Genomic DNA, 17,588 nt, shown 5'->3' on the forward strand with positions numbered 1-17,588 from the left:
GTCAAAATCCCTCATCAAAACTCAAAAATTCCCCTCTGTGAACAGTGCAGCGCTACAGCGCTCTAAAGAGGGCGCTGTAGCACTACAAGCAGAATGCACCCCCCCAGAAATAGGGACTAGCGCTACAGCGCCCACTGACTAGCGCTGTAGCGCTAGTTGCAGCCCAGAAAACCCAAAATCGCATTTCTGCGATTTCCTTCAACCAATTCAAGCCCAAACTTGCCCAAACCTTTTCCAAGCCCAAAATCAAGCTTATACACACCTCACACTCATCCCAAGCATCCCAAGAACTCAATCCCAAGCTCAAGCAACCCAACAACTCAAAATCTACCATGAACAACCCTAAACCAGAAATTCATGTAAACCACAAAGATAGAGTCTTAGAAATCATACCATTAATGCAATTTCGACCTTGATTCAACCCTAGGCCTCCTTAGCTTGCTCATCATCAAAGCTTGACCTGATTTTCCCCAAAAGTCCCATCCATTTAGCTCAAAAACACAGCTCAAAACCAGTAAAGCCCTAAAACTGAAATCCTCAAGAACTTACCTCAAGTTTCAGATGTTCTTGCTAATCCTTGCCAAGTCTTCAAGTGTGACCTTAAGATTCTTGATGCACAGCCTATCCTAGCTCCCCACTGAGCTTGACCTCAAGAAAAATGAAGAGAAGAGGTGCTAGAACCCCCAAACCGATCCCTTAGAAAACCCATCAGTTTTCTCTCTTTTCTTTCTTTCCTTTTTCTTTCTTTTCTTTCTTTCTCTCCACAGCCAACACTCTCTATAAATCCCACTAAGTGTAAAGCCTTATTTATTCTATCTTCAAAAGCCAATTGACCAAAATGCCCTCCCTATTAATTCTAAACCCTTTTACCCAAGTAGGGCCATTTTAGTCATTTACCCAATTCCCGCTAATCCTCAAGTGTCTCTAATATTTTCCCGTTGCTTCCCAATACCTGATAAATCACCAAATAATTATCCCCCATCATCAAAATAAATCTCAATCTATTTCTCTGAATTCCTGTTCATACCTCCAGGCTCGCCCCGAGCCGGGTATAAATTCCCGTCATGAATTTCCGCTAGCCTGCTCACTGGGATCGCCTCGAGTCACAAATCACAGATACATCCACATCACAATGTGGTCTCAACAATCATCACATATCAATGCAGTTATGCCCAACATGGCCAAAATTACAATTATGCCCTTCTAACACGATCCGGGCCTACATGCATACTAACATACATAGTCATGCATCTCAGATAAACAAATGGTCATATAACATGCTTTAAATCATAACAATGCATTTAAATCATTAAAATCACACATAAATCCCATCATGCCCTCCTGGCACGCTAATCAAGGCCCTTAAGCCTTAATAGCGGATTTGGGTCGTTACAGAAACTAGAATCAGTTGTGCGAAATTTATATTCTGGGCGGTTCAGGTAAATTTCGAGGACAAAATTTCTGTAAGGAGGGGATAGTTGTAATGCCCCAAAATCCCTAATGCAGTTTAATGGCTGGATTAGTGGGTCAGGAGGGCCATAATTATTTAATTATGCCATTAACTGATAATATGCATGTTTATGTGAATTATATTATAATATGATGTTATATGCATGCATGTGGGTCTACATTTGATTATTAGGGTGTTTTGGTAATTTGGCCCGTTGAGGGCATATTTGTATATTTGGGTGCATATTGTGATTTGTGAATGAGATCCCATTATTATGGAGATATATTCGAGCTATTCGGCATGAGACGGTCTTATATTATAAATTAGCGGTTTTGTCATAACGGGGTCTTTTATTGGAATATTGAGTTATGAGGATGTTATTTGATGATAAATTGGGAGTTATTGAGATCAGGAGGAAATTCTGGGAGTTTTGACTATAATGTCCCCGGGGGTGTTTTTGGGACCCCGAGCACTAGGTTTTATTTGAGGTTACTTAAGCTTGAAGTAGCTTGTCAGATAGAACCGTACGTTAGAAAACCTCTCTTTCTCTTCCCGATAGTTCATTTTACCGTTCAAAGCATTTTCAAAGAAATCTCGAGTTCTAGGAGTCGGATTCAAGCGAGGATCGAGGCATAGCAATCCTAGGGAAGATTAGAAGTTTATTCGTTGAAGGATTTAGTTGGAAACAACTCAATTGGAGGTAATTCAAGTTTTAAGTTTTAAGTTTTTAAAGCTTTTAAGCTTAGAATTGGACTTTGTGAATCATTGAGTTTTTGGTTCGTTTGAGCCTCGGGATTTGATGGTTTTGGATCATTGGGAAGCTTGGGAACTTTGATTTGTGGATTTGGAAGTGTTTAGGTATGTTTTTGGAGGGTTTGGGATGATGGAAACCAAGTTTTTAGATGGTTCTGGGTTGGGGGCCGTGACCCTAGCTCAAAGAAGCAGCTGGGGAGGTTTTGGCCTTGTTGGACGCCGCGGCCCTTGCTCCTGGAGTGGCTGGGGGCCGCGGCTCAAGGTGCTAGGGCCGCAGCCCTTGTTTGGTTTTGAGCCCGTTTGAGTGTTTTGACCTTGGGAACTCAGTTTTAGGCCTCGGGATTGTTTCTACAACCCAGATTAGTGGGGATTGATGTCCCGGAGGCCAGATCTTGGTTTGGGAACCTTTGTTATTCATTTTATTGATGGTGTCCCATATTCGGTTATGACTAGGTGATCGCTAAAGGGCTAAAAGTCAGATCGTTCTCAAGGGTCGTTCTTTTATTCATTCTCGCTCGAATCAAAGGTAAGAAACTGCACCCCATATGTGACATGCATGGTTATTCATGAGGCATGTTGAGTGCTCTATATGTGGACATTGATTGCATTGAAAATGCATAAGATACATGAGATTAGGGCATGGCATGAATGTTGATTATGAGATTGATCAAAGCTTAAGTCTCTGTAATTGTGCATGATTATAATTATGCTTTTGATTACTGAATGAGCATGCCAAATGCCTTATATCTGAATATTTGACATATGATATATGTCTGTTTGTATTACCTAAATGAGGAAGCACTGACTTATTAGTCAGGGATTGACAATGGTGTCAGTATCAACTGTGAAGCTGTGACTCATTAGTCAAGTTCGGCAGTGGTATTGAGCACTGGTCACATGGGATTGAATTATAAGTCAAGTACGGCCTTAGCGTGTTCAACGGAAGCCAATAAAGATTATATCTAATTGACATCTACATTGAATGACTCAAATGAGCATTAATGCCGGACCGACCTCAAGTTCGATGAAAATTAAAAGCGCTTGTCTAGTCTATGGGCTAGTTAATTAGAGCCAGAGCCAGAAAGGCTAAGGTAACCTACATGTCACATGGCTAGGAGGGTATGGGACCTCCAGAGCATGACTCATTAGTCACCTATACAGGATATGACTCATTAGTCATCCACACAGAGATTGACTTATTAGTCATCTATACCGAGTGTTACTCATTAGTCACCTATATAGAGTGTGACTCATTAGTCACCTAGACAAAGATGGACTCATTAGTCATCTACACAGGGTATGACTTATTAGTCATCTATACAGAGTGTGACTCATTAGTCACCTATACACGGCGTGACTCATTAGTCACCCACTCCGAGATTGACTTATTAGTCATCTATCCAAGAAACAGGTCCCCAGAGAATGACTCATTAGTCTTCTATTCTGATGCAGGACCCCATAATCATTTATTTGAACTTATTTGCATGCATGATGGAAGCTATTATTGCTAGGCATGCACATTATGATTCGATGACATGTTACTACTGTTCATGAGCATGTTGAGTTTTCTTGCTAGGCTTCGGCTCACGGGTGCAATGTGGTGCAGGTAAAGGCAAAAGAAAGTTGGACCATCCTTGAGTTGGAGAGCTTAGGTGACGACGTGTACATATGCGGCTGCTCGACCGCCACGGCCGAGGGTATAAAGAGGAACTAGGGTTAAACCCTATTTTTCCGCTTAGATCGGCATGTTGTAAATATTTTCTTATAATAGACCTTTAAATTATATTTTTGGGATCCCAATGTATACAATAAACGTTCTAATGAAACGTTATATCTTAACCAAAATTTTAATCCCTAAACCGCTAATCATACTTAGTTACACGATTTTGGCCAAATGACTCTATTAGCGAGTTTGGCATTGTTTACAAGGCACACCGTAATGGTCCTTGGAGTTTAGGGCATTACAGTGTCTGTGTGCATAAGTGTATTTAAAAGGAGGTCTATCATTGGAGTCAAAGCTTTTGGGTCTTTGAATCAAGGTAAGACTATTCATCAAAAGTGATTGTGTTGTTGACTTATCTGAGATGAAGAATGATTGTGTAATACCAAGCAAAAATATTGTAGCTATTAGTTTGAATGGATTTAGATTTTTGGAAAACTATATATTATTAGAGTTAGAAGTCTGTGAGTTCCATTATTTGTTGTCTTGCTAGTTATTCTGTTAACCAACTCTATTATATTTTTCCCTGGTCTATAAGACCCCCTGGTGTAATTACTGAGATTCAATTCAATCCAGATTATTTTTTTCCAAAATCACTCTCACTTTCTTAATATGGTATCAGAGAAAATACCCTCATTTTTCTCTTCTTCTCTTTCTTTCTTCCTCTATTTTTTGCACACTCATGGCTAAACCACGCACTCGGAGCTCTATCAACAATGGCGACCCAACCTCATGCATTAGCATCCCTCGTAACAATGGTGATGGTGATGTTCACTCTGTTGTCAATTGTTTACAATCTCCTCTAAATAACATGCATCAAGATCAACTTGTACCTGAAAGTCATTGACATAGGGAATCCCTACCTCCCGAGCATCAAAACACACAAAATCATCTTAACATTGAAGATACTCTATACTTCTTGAGCTCGGCTATCATATTCTCATTACTTCCCTCCTCACTGGCCCCACTTACCAATCATGGAAACATGGTGTCTTAGTATCTCTTAAAGCCAAGAACAAGACTGCATTTGTTGATGGGTTTCTTCCTCGTTCCCCTCCAAAGGATCATTTTCTCTCATCTTAGCTCAAATGCAATAACATGGTAATTTATTGGTTCTTGCATTCTGCGTCTCCCAATATTGCTAAGAGTATCATGTTTCGTGATACGGGTGCTGCTATGTGGCAAGATTTATCAGATCATTTCAATCACAGCAATGGACCTCGAATATTTCAACTTAGGGAATTGGCCACTGTTCTCAAACAAGGAGACCAAGATGTCCAAACTTACTTCACTAGACTTAAAGTTCTATGGGATGAGTTTTTTGAATTTCACCCTACTGTTGTCTTTACCAGTGGTGCCATGGAGAAACTAAATGATTTTTACAATCTTGATCAGGTTCTCCAGTTCCTTACAAGTTTGAATGAATCATACCATCCTATTCGTGCTCAAATTCTTTTGATCGAACCTCTTCCCAACATATCCAAAGTTTTTTCTATGGCCGTTCAAGAAGAAAGACAACACACTCTTGGCTCTACAACTATTCCAACCATTGTTGCGACAGCATCTACTAGCGATACTCAACCTTTAAGACCAAAGAAGCTTCGGCCAATCTGCATTCATTGCAACAGACCTGGACATTTAATTGACAAGTGCTACTTCTTGCACAGTTTACCCTAGGATATGGTGCTTCCTGAAAACCTCAAGCCAAACTTAAAGCCTTTGTCAACAATACTTCTTCTCTGACCGAGCTCCACACATCCAAAGATCCATATCCTTGTCTCCTAATTAATCAATATGTTCACTTAGCATTTGAACAAGGGTGCATCTACTTCAGAGTCTACTCCAACCCTTGTTTCAAACTTTGTTGATAGTGTGTATCCTTTTAATTGGATTATTAACAAGCAAGAGACCAAAATACAAAATTCTTCCATCAAAGGACGGGAGAGACATAGGAATATTTATATCAAATGTATTGTATTTTGTCTCTTCTCAACATATTGATATATATATTATTCATGTATTTATTTATATATGTTTTATATAGAAAATTATGTTGATAAAAAAGTAGATAAGTAAGGGTATAGTAAAATTTAGGGACTAGGAACTACTTACTGTATAATTATTATGAAGGAATTAAAAATGGTGTTGGAGGGTAATAAACATTAAGATATTATACAAATAGTAGTAATAAAGATTAATTTCATCAATTTCACTTTTATATGTATTACAGACTCTAAGAGCCTTTAATATCAAGAAATCATTTTACATCATATTTATAAGAGTCGGATTATGAAGAAATGATATTCAAGCTTTAATAATTATAGGCCATTCAAATTGGGTTATGTGATGGTTTTTTGTAAAATTATAGATTGGGTGAGGCATGAATCATGAGAGAAATTTGTGCCAAATACAATTTATTAAAATAATAAACGATAGATTTTTCTATGGTATGATATATAAGATTATTGAAAGTAGAGGAGGGTACACGAAAGGGTACTAGTTATGTTTCGAAAGAGGTAGTTCTAGTGCTGATATGTGTTGTTCAGTAGCTCCAAAATCATTTACTAAGTGACAGCTTAATTAAACATTTGGTCATGATTTCTTTGATAGGGTATGGATTAATTATGTAATTAATTATTTGATCTTCTTGTTACATAGTTTAAACAACCCTTCGTATTGTTGATTTTCGCGTTGATCCAAGAGGTTTTTTTTTGTGGGGATTCATATTTTTTAATCTTTAACACCATTATTGCAAATATCTAGGAGCGCTTGTCTTTCAGTAATGTAAAACAAATAATAGAAAGAAAAAAAATCGTCTTTACTTTAATATTTTTAAATTCAGACTATTATAAAGCTTATGGCTAACCATTATATCATGTGGGGACATTTTCAAATACAACTTATTGCTAAGATGCAGAAATTCAACTACATTATTTATGCTCTTAATCAATGGTTAGAAGATGTAGTGGCTGAGTAATGTTCTTAGCAACTATTTGCTCATTGACAAATTACAATGTGTGGATTAATATTTTAAGGGAAATTTGAATATTTATGCATTATTTGGGGTACTAACTGAAAAATATTCTACTCACTATTCACATCCTTAATTTGGTCGTTTTGTTTCCCTCAATTCCCAAAATAATCCTGGCATTTGTTTCCCACTCTCTCTATTCTCTCGGTCTCTCTCTATTCTCTCCTTCACTCTCTTGGCCTGAAATCGAAACCCCAAAAAATCCCCCAAATCTCTTCTCTAATCTCTCGGTGTCGAAACAAGAACCCCAAAAAAAACCCCAAATCTTCCATTGGCAGTGCTCGAATCCTTGATGTGATCGTTGGTGTGCCGGAGGGGACAAACAGAAAGGCGACGGCGTCAGAGGGGATGACCCAAAGCTCGAAGAAGCCACCCAGAAGAAAGCAAAGGTGAGTCCTCGATCCATTTCTGGGTTTGTTTGTCTGTGCTTGTTTGTTTTATGATTTTTTGTTCATAGGTTAGATCGATGTTGTTAATAGGAAAATTTGGGTTTTCTTTTTCAAATATTTGCCTCCACCTCGATAGAAATTAATAGGCCTCGACAACTATCAACTCGACAGTTATAGACACCTCGATATGCCTCGATGGGACTTGATTGACCTAAACAAGCCCAGAGGGATGTCACCTCGACATGTCTCTATAGACCTTGACGGGTCTCGATAGGGGTTAGATAGTTGTAGAGATGAATGTGCCTCGACAGACCTCGATAGGTCTCGACGCAGCTTGATTGAACGTAAATATAATTGTTACCTCGACAGGCCTCGATGGACCTTGATGATTACCAATATACTTTTTAAAACAATTAACTGAATTTAATAGTGCATTGATATGCCTCCACAAGGCTTGATTCAAATAGTTAGGCATATAAATTTTGATACCTCAATGGGCCTCGATAAGACTAGATAAATATAGATTGGCATTGAAACTGTGTTTCCTTGACATGTCTCGACGGGCCTCGATGGGCCTAGATGGTTACCCAATTACTTTAAAAAACCAAATTTTAACAGTATTTTTTTTAGATGCCTGGCCTTATTGTACCGTTGGAGAAGCACTTTCCATCCTGTGTTACTTATAGGGGGAGTGCTCACATGGAGACCCTTATATAGGATTTTCAGAAGCATGGGTTAATTGAATGGGCAAAGGCATGCCCATTGGGAAAGTTCTTCAAGGCGAAGGCCTTCATTTTTTCTGGGGTTCTATTGCACCAGTTGATGTTGTGTAAGGTTGAAAGCAAGAAGCTTGAAGAGGGCCAGTTCTACATGGGTAACAGTCTATGTAGATTCGGTATTGTGGAGTTTGCCCTGGTTACCGGCCTGAATTTTGGCAAGACGTCGTCCATAGATGAGTTGAAAGATCATCTTACCAGTGATCAGATCATCAAGAAATATTTTAATGGTGAGGTAAAGGTTAGCTTCGGTCAGTTGGAAGATGCTTTGAAGGATTGTTCAAACTCTGAAGATGCATTTAAGTTGGGTTTATGCTACTTGATTGAGAGGGTACTGCATGCCCCTAAGAAGATAACTAGCATATGGGGTGATTCATTGAAGTTGGTTGAGGATCTTGATTACTTCTTCAAGTATCTGTGGGGGAAGTTGTCCTTCAAAAAATTTATGAGAGGGGTTCAGAGAGACATGAAGAAACAATTGAGGTTGAACAAGGACAAAAAGAATGAGAGGTCTTGGAAACAACAAAAGGAGTCCAAGTACAGCTTCTATGGTTATGCCTCTGCACTTCAGTATTGGGCTTTTGAGGCCATACCAGATATTAGGAGGAAATATGATGAGAAGTGGGGGAACCAAATTCCCAGAATGCTTAGTTGGTCAACCAAAACTGATATATTTCCTTCTACAGCACAGTTGGTTCCGTTGTTTGGCAAGACTCGAGTAAGTTCCACTTTATCTTTTTAAATGTGACAAACTATTTTATTTAGGTTTTACGTTATTAAAGTATTTCTGACATATGTTGTTTGTTGTATTTTCCATGTTGAAGCCACATCCTGGTGAGGTAAAATATTATTATAGCCTCACAGATGTTGATGGTGATCTATTCCCTGACTTAGGAACAAGAGTGGGTGAGGCTGAGGGTGGAGCAAAAGAAGAAGTAGATCTAGAGAAAGTTGCACAAAAGTTAGCTGAGGTTGCAAAATCAACTTCTATTTTTTATGAGGATGAGCCCACTCCTACAGCAGTTGCATCATCATCGAGGAATCCCTCCCATCCTGAATGGGAAAAGTTGGTATAGAGTCTTGAGAGGGTAGAGCAAGGTCAGGCGAAGTTACTAGAAAATCAGTCAGTGATCATGGCTCAGTTGGAGAAGTTATTGATATTGGGTGAGAAGTGGTCCCATGCATCAGATACAAAGTCTGACATTGTGCCTACATATTTTAAGGCTAAGGATCCTCCTTCTACTCGTGTGAAGAAGGTCCTGGTGGCCAGTGATGATGGTATGACTGGTGTAGTCATTGTTGACCCTAGCGAGGTTGAAGGCCTTGAGGGTAAGAGGAACAAACGAAAGCTAGAGCACTACAAGGAATTCACCAACCCGACGAAGCGCACATGGATAAGCTCAGACAAAGGTATAGTCATTGTCAATCCTTTGAAGTCATGTGATGATAAGCAATTGCGTGCATTTGAGAAGTGGTTCCTAGAGAAGATAAAGAATAAGTGGAATCGGGATGTGAAGACTAGGAACCATAATGTGGCATGGTTCGTATAGTTGAACACAGTCAGGACTTGGCTTTGGGATTCAGTAAGTATTTTAGTTCATTTTTCTTTCTTTTAATTTTAAATTATTGATTTTTTTCCTAACCAAATTGACTTTATTGCTGCATATTGATGCGGCCTTCCATTTGTTGCGTAGGCGATGTCACTTTTTGAAGGGAACGTATCGCCAAGAAGCGGTTGTTTTAAATACAACATTCCCCTGGGTGCGCATGGTTCGTTGGATGAATGCTAAGAAGACTGGAGATAAGTTTATGTAGGAAGACGACATAATGAAATTCACCAATGGCATGCCTAAAAAGTTTTTGGAAATGTGGAAGAATGCAACCAGCATATACTTTACCTTGCATGTTCCACATTGTAGAGTCCCAGAATATTAGTAGTAGTAAGTAGCAGTAGCAGTAGCAATAGCAGTAGCAGTAGCAGTAGCAGTAGCAATAGCAGTAGCAGTAGTAGTAGTAGTAGTAGTAGTAGTTTGTAGTTTGTTAGATTCTGTAGATTTTGGTTCAAGCCGGGACTTAGTTGAACACTCGTAGCAACACTTATAGATTTTATAAGTTTAACCTATAGTTTAAGAATATTAATTATAACATAAGGTTTGATTAATGTAGCTGATTATAAAGATGTTATTTATTATACTATAAGGTTTAGATAGAATTAATAAGATCATGACACTTGTCGTGTGCATGTTTATTTAAGGATTTAATTATAGTTTAAATCAAAGAAATTTCAAGAAATCTCTAGAATCTTCCAAGACCATTAGGAGCATGACATTTGTCACAATCTTGTTTATTTGAGGATTTAAGCATTTTAAGAGGATAATTCAAAAATAGAAGTTTCTAGAAGCTGTAGACTCTTCCAGAACTTGCTGGAATCTCGTATTACTCAGTCAAACCTAATTAATCAATTCAAATTATGCTAAAAAAGTACAATTACGTGTTTAATATATTCATGTATGCCGATATATCGCAGCATAGGAGCCGATGTATTGCCACACGGGGAATACGAAAAATATGTCAACTTCGCACAAACGAATCGACGAGCACTCGAGACATAAGGTCAGGCAATATATCACCTATGATGGGCGATATATCAACCCTAGGGCCATATTTTCAAACAATGTTGAAACCGAGCTTGATTCATTTCCTAACCTCTTAACTAGCCTCTGAACGTTTTGACCGAGTCTTTAGCACCTGTTGAACGAATATTCAAATATTTTTCAATTAATACTCATTATTTTTATTCAAGCTAAAAGGAGATAGTTCACTCCTTGAACTCTATAAATAGGACCTAGTACCCAGCAATTTTTCTCATTCTTCAAGCTGTGTTCAGAGCCTTCAAGCTGCTAGGGTTGCTATAGAGTGATAAACACTTGGGTTGGGATAAAAGCTTTATCATCTTAAGCTTTACAAACACTTAGGAGGTGAGATTTATAGTGTGTTTTCAATATCAACGTGTAGTTCGGTTCTAGTACATTCAAAGGTATTCCTAATCTTAAGTTCATTTCTGTATGGTTCCTTAGTTTCCTTTAGTTATCTTTACTCAAATCCTAACTCGTTGTTTCCATTATTGGTTAGGTATTTAAGTTCTTTGAACTTAAAGTTTTTTTGTTGGTAAGTTTCATCTTGGTGGTTTAGTTCATTTCTTTATCATCTCTTTCAAAAGAATTACTCACATTCTTATTGTTGGTTTTAGGAGTGTTCCAAATCCCATCCTTGTTCTCATAAATCTCGGTATTGGTAAGGAAAATAGGATAGATTTTGTATGCTTTTATGTTATAATATATGTTTATGTTATGTGTATGATATGTTTTTAGTTGCTTTAGTATATGAATTGTTTAGATAGCAATCACATATTTTTTTTAGATAACAAATATATAACTTGTTTAGATAACAAGTCCCAACAATTTTTTCCTTGGGCATATGATTATTTAGATAACGAGCCCCATAAATTTATATGACTTGTTTAGATAACTAAGCCTTGTAAATTTATGGGCATATGATTGCTTAGCTAGCAAGCCCCAAGAAGTATGATGGCCATTATAATGTATGTTTTATAGTCATATGTTTTGTAGTCTTATGTTTATGTTTTATGATATATGTGCTAGTAGATTTTCCTTGCTGGGCATTAGGCTCATTCCTTTATTTTTATGTATGCAGGAAAATAGTTATGGCGGCGGAAGGATTCTTAGCAACTTGGTTTGTGTATTAAGGATGAAGGGATTCAATGAAATGTGTGAACGATTCGATGACGTCATTTTAGTCTCTTTAAATTATATTTTTATGTATTTTCCGCATTTAGTTTTGTAAACAATTTTCCTTTAGTTTAATGTTATGTTTTATTTTAAAACAATGGGATCCCATACCCCGCATTTATGTATTTCAATATTTACTTTGGAGTTTTCAATAAAGTTGTGAATATTTCTTATGTATGTTTTTCATCAAAATTAGTAGCTAAGTCTAGTAGTTTTTAATGGTCCAACGTCTTAGAATTAGTTGGGTCATTACACACATGCACAACATTGGGTCTCCATTGAGGTTTCTATTCTTACTTGGACCATTGTCTTTTACAATTCCAGTTTCTTGGTCCTCAGTGACTCAGCTTTGGGGGAAATCATGAATCATTGGTGCAAGCTCTTCCCTACTTTGCTATACCAGTCTGTGCTATTTGATGATCATGATAGACTATAGTTCTAGCCAAGTGAGCAGCCTCCGCCCTTTTAGTATGTACGGCTACTTCCAAACAAAGTCCCTCAATGAAAATCAAGGTACAAATACTAACACTAGTCGTAATATGGTGCTTCATGTTTATTATGTTGGAATTACTTTATTAACAATGTTTGTATGAACCTGAATGCAGTGGCAATTATGGCATGTATGCCATAAAACATATAGAGCATATTTTTGCGGATGTCCCACTTGACTCCATTGTGGAAGAAAGCATGCATCTTGGTGTCTTGACCAATGGTACCAGACATTAGTTCCATGAGTTCATAGACATTGTTTTTTCCCTTGTATATATATTTATAAGATTGGATATTTGGGGATAATTATTATGGTTGGTAATCTTATGTATGCACTAAACTATGAAAATATTTTATGCCGACCTCGACAAAAATCGATAAGACTAGACAAGTCACGATATGACTACTCTATAATTTGCAAAACACTTAATTTTAATAGTGCCTCGATAGTGCTCGATAGTTCAAACAATCTGCCTCAATTATCCATGATAGAACCCTAAACGTTAATATGAAACCATCTGTCTCGATGGGCCTCGATGAACCTTGAATCATCACATGAAACCATCTGCCTCGATGGGCCTCGATAGGCCACGAATCATAAAATGAAACCATCTGCCTCGATGGGACTCGATGGGCCTTGATAGAGCATGAATCATCAAATGAAACCATCTGCCTTGATGATCCTCGATGGTCCTTGATAGAGCTCGATGGCCTCGATAAGTATTCATATGAAACCATTGCCTTGATAAGGCCTCAATAGGTCTCGATTAGTCCATCTTTACTAAACATGCTTAGATTGCCTCGATATGCCTTGATTTACCTTGACATGTCAAGCCTGTTGAGGCATGTCGAGGTAAGTCGAGGCATGTCAAGGCAGACTAAAAAAAATTGTGTAGCTTTTTTCTATTTTGATTAAAACCAACAAATTAACAATAGAAGTACTTGAATTAAAAAAACACAGTAAAATCAATAAAATCCATACAACAATGTCCAATGTTAATATGAAATTGACATCTACTTAAAGCCTAGCATTACATGACTTTCTATTATGCCCACTGTCACCACATCTGCTACACTTACGTGGTCAAATGATACGTTCCTCATTCGAAGGATAGCAGTTTTTCTTTGGCCTCCCCAATTTCTTCTTCTTGGGCCTTCCTACAGTGTTTTTCTCAACAGGTATGCCGACAACAATATCTTTGATGTGATCAGGGAACACCCATTCATCCTCGTTACCAACAGGGTGAATAGTTTCCTTCTAAGTCTCCCTCCATGACTCAATTTTGTAGTAAGGGGAACAGAATAAGTAGATGCTCATGTTCTTTTTTCTCGCTGTAGCAAATGCATGGACACACGGTATCCCAATGGTTTGGAACATGCAATAGCAGCATGATTTTGTGGCCAAGTTCACCTCACCATCACCATCAACCACAAGAAATTCATGATGACCAAGGACTTGGACATCTAGGAAATTTTCTTTCACACCAATTTGCTTCAAATCTGCCTCCATTAGGGGTGCTAACACACTAGTTTCTTTTGCTGCTTTTTCATGCCTATTAGCAAACCTCATCTGAAGAGTGAATCATATGAATTCAAGAAAAGTTACAATTGGAAAGGACCTTGCCTCCATGGTTTTATTGTTGAAGTTTTCTGTGTAGTTTCTCATCATGATATTGTATCGATTTCTAGGAAAATACATTCGAGTCCACCTTTTAAAACCAATTCCCTCAAGATATTCAGCAATGGGAGGATCAATTACCTTTACCTTTTCAAAGAACTTTTGAAATTATGTCTTTCGATATGCATATGTTGCACACCAAATTATATCGTGAGTATGGTCGGTCTTGAATTTCGCAACCACATTCATGCAGATGTGGTTGTAACAAGCACCATGGTAGGCATCTGGAAACACAACCTCCAAATCATGAGTAATTCTAGCATGCCTGTCTGATATAAAAGCTAGGTTGTCTACGTTCTCTATGGCTTCCTTCAATTTTCTCATGAAATAAGTCCAAGAGTTATGGTTCTCACAGTCCACTAGTCTGAATGCAATTGGAAACAAATAGTTATTTACATCCAATGCAACAGCACACAGCATGTGGCCACCATACTTGGTCTTTAAGATTGTTTCGTCCACACAAATGACAGGATGATAACTGTAACGCCCTGGATAACCAAGACCGTTACACTGTATGTTTGGATAGTGCAAGACTCGCTAGACAAGTCATTTAATTCAAAACGTGTAACTAATGATGTAAGCAAGTTAGGTTAAAAAGAATTTTGGTTATAAACGACTAAGTTTTACTAAAACACATGTTTGATACATGGGATCCCAAAACAAGGTTTAAATAACGTAAATACAAAATTCTCGCTAACAAATAAATAACCGAGCCACTCTAATGGAAAAATTCACAGTTTAGGTTCCCGTTCCTGTACAATTCCCCCGACCGTGGTGGCCGAGCAGCTGACAATGTACACCTCGCCCCCAGAGCTCTCCAACCCATGGTCAACTTGCATTACATGCACCACGTAGCACCCGTGAGCCGAGGCCTAGCAAGAAAACATAACATCATAACATAACAGTATTAGTAGCTACCAGCTTGTATAACATAATCCAAATAATTACAAGGCATTAATCAGTTACCAGCAAACCATAAAATACATTCAAGGCAGCACACTGGCCAATAACCAATAATTCAACTCCAAACACTCATCAAGTCATACACAATAATCAACAATAGAACATATGTCAAGCAATAACTAGGGTTAATGCCCGCAGGCCGCACCCTCTGTTTAATTCACTGTCTTTGGCTCGCTTAGGCCAATCCCAGTGACATACCCACTGACTCCGGCCAGATTAACCGTGCTCAGTGATTAATAAGCAGTCCTCGGATACCAGTGTCCGAGCCGCGCCATGTGCGCAAGTGTTGAATTCGGCACCCTTAGGCCGCTTATCACATGTCCCAGTGGCATAATACCACCTCATGACATTCATATAATTATAGGGAACTCCTAGTCCCAGCATATTCACATAGCAATACAAACAAATATAGGGAACACTTAGTCCCAACCTATCCACCTACATAGGTGCAGTTTTCTTACCTTGATTCCAAGTGCTTTCATTAGAAAGGACGACCCCCGAGCACGATCCACTTCCTGAGCCCTAGCTTATCACCTAGTCACAACCAAGATAATGAATTCCATTAATATTCAAATATAGGTTTTCGTATACAAAACTAGCTTCCGGGAAGTCGAATCCCACCATGCACGATGGTGAGATTGATCCCGAGCACCCTAGGCTCAATCCCCGTACTTTAAAACCTTGAACGTTCAAGTATGCGTCTAAGGGTTGCGACCCCTAAAGCATAGCCGCGGCCCTTGCCTTGGGCGCCGCGGCGCTCACCCTTGGCCGAGCCCTCCTGGCTCATCTTCATCCTAGGGCCGCAGCGCTCTAGAACAGAGCCGCGGCCCTTCCCTTCGAGCCCAGAATTTCCACCATTTCCAACCTCCAAACCTTACCCAAAATCATCCCAAAGCTCCCTATTTCAATATCAATCATTCCCAACACTTTTAAGACAACTTTAACATCATAATTCAACAGGAAACCCAATCTAAAACTCATTGCAATCTAGGTTTCAATCTCTGAAACTCAAGAACATCAAACACCAAAACCAACCATACAGAACTCAAATTTAAGCTTCTAAATCATAAATTAAAGTTTACCACTTCAGCTGAACCCCTTCTCTAAGCAGAATCCCAGCTAGTTCTCAAGTTTCTAGCTTCAATTCAACCTTAAACACCAAAATTATAATTATCTTACTACTCAGAAAAACTCAGAGCTTCTAACCTCAAAAACACAGTTTGATTCTCACCTTGGCTTTGATTAAATGGTCCTTGGATAATCCTTGAGCTAAGCTTTTAGATCCCCACTGAAACCCTTTGAAATCCCAGCCCAAATCCTCCAAGTTTCCTCTGTTTTCCTTGTGTTTTTTCTAGTTTCCTTGAGAGAGAAGAGGGAGAGAATGAGAGTCAGTCTAATCTTCCTTTCCACTAGCTTCTGTCTTAACCAAGTCTATCATTTATCCCGTTAAGTCAATCCCGAGCCTAGGGTGCCGGAAACGTCCCCGAGGGCAAAATGGTAAAATTCCCCAACATTCCCACCTAGACTTCCTAACCTCAAATATATCTCCATATATTTATTTTCATAACCCAATAGTCTAAATAACTACCCGATACCTATAATACCCCTGACTTATCCAAATTCAACTATTAAGCCCCGTTGTGACTTTCCTGCTACTTGCTCCCTAGGATCGCCTCGTGCTGATAGTTACAAATGCACACACACATGTACACACATATATATATTTATCTATCTATCCACATAATAATGTGGTCTCAACAATTTATCACACACATTCACATTTATGCCCAAATTTATGCCCTAACGGGCCAAAATTACGATTAAGCCTTTACCAGCCAAATAGGGCCCGCCTGCTTATCCAGTAACCATATCCATACTTTCTTGCCATTAATTCTCTTAACCTCCAATTATGCCCTCCCGGCACACTAATCAAGGCCCTTAAGCCTTATTAGTAATTTTGGGTCGTTACAATAACACTAGAATCCTCTTCTAGAAACACCAAGGGAAAATAAGCAATACAAGAAATGACCATCTTCTGTGACAAAATTAGTAATTGTACCTGGATTCTTCTGCTGCAACTGAGACAGGTATCCAGGTAACATGGAGTATGAATCCTCAGGTGTGCCTCTGATATACATAAGTGTCTTTTATCTGCATCTCCATGCCTTCTCATATCTCATTTTGACCCCAAAATGGTGTTTCATGTCCTCCCTTGTGTTGTTTTCCATGTACCAAGTACCATCGGTAGCAAATTTACTATTGATTAGGTGGCCAACAACCCACGGTGTTGCTTGACTGTGGTCCTTCTCTCGTATTTCTTGTGAGCAAGTGTGTATATCGTTGTAGACAGTAATCTCAAACATTTCAGACAGCAATTTTTTCTTTCCCCTCAATCTCCATCCACAATCAAGATCCTTGCAGGTAAGACAACAGTACCAGATTTCTTCACCATAAAGTCAAAATTATTCTTCATCGCAATAATGACCACCCTGGTCTTCAAATCAAGCTTGTTCTGAAAGAACTTGCCAAG

General features: G+C 38.6%; 1 protein-coding gene across 1 annotated transcript; it reads left to right on the plus strand.

The window, feature by feature from the left end:
- The first annotated feature begins 5,021 nt into the window (after positions 1-5,021).
- On the plus strand, positions 5,022-5,600 carry LOC133825368 (uncharacterized). The gene has a single exon (XM_062258322.1). It carries the CDS (start codon positions 5,022-5,024, stop codon positions 5,598-5,600), a length of 579 nt encoding a protein of 192 aa, XP_062114306.1.
- The last annotated feature ends 11,988 nt before the right edge of the window (positions 5,601-17,588 follow it).

The sequence above is a fragment of the Humulus lupulus genome, chromosome 3 (genome assembly GCF_963169125.1).
Source record: "Humulus lupulus chromosome 3, drHumLupu1.1, whole genome shotgun sequence".
NCBI classification, from domain to species: Eukaryota; Viridiplantae; Streptophyta; class Magnoliopsida; order Rosales; family Cannabaceae; genus Humulus; species Humulus lupulus.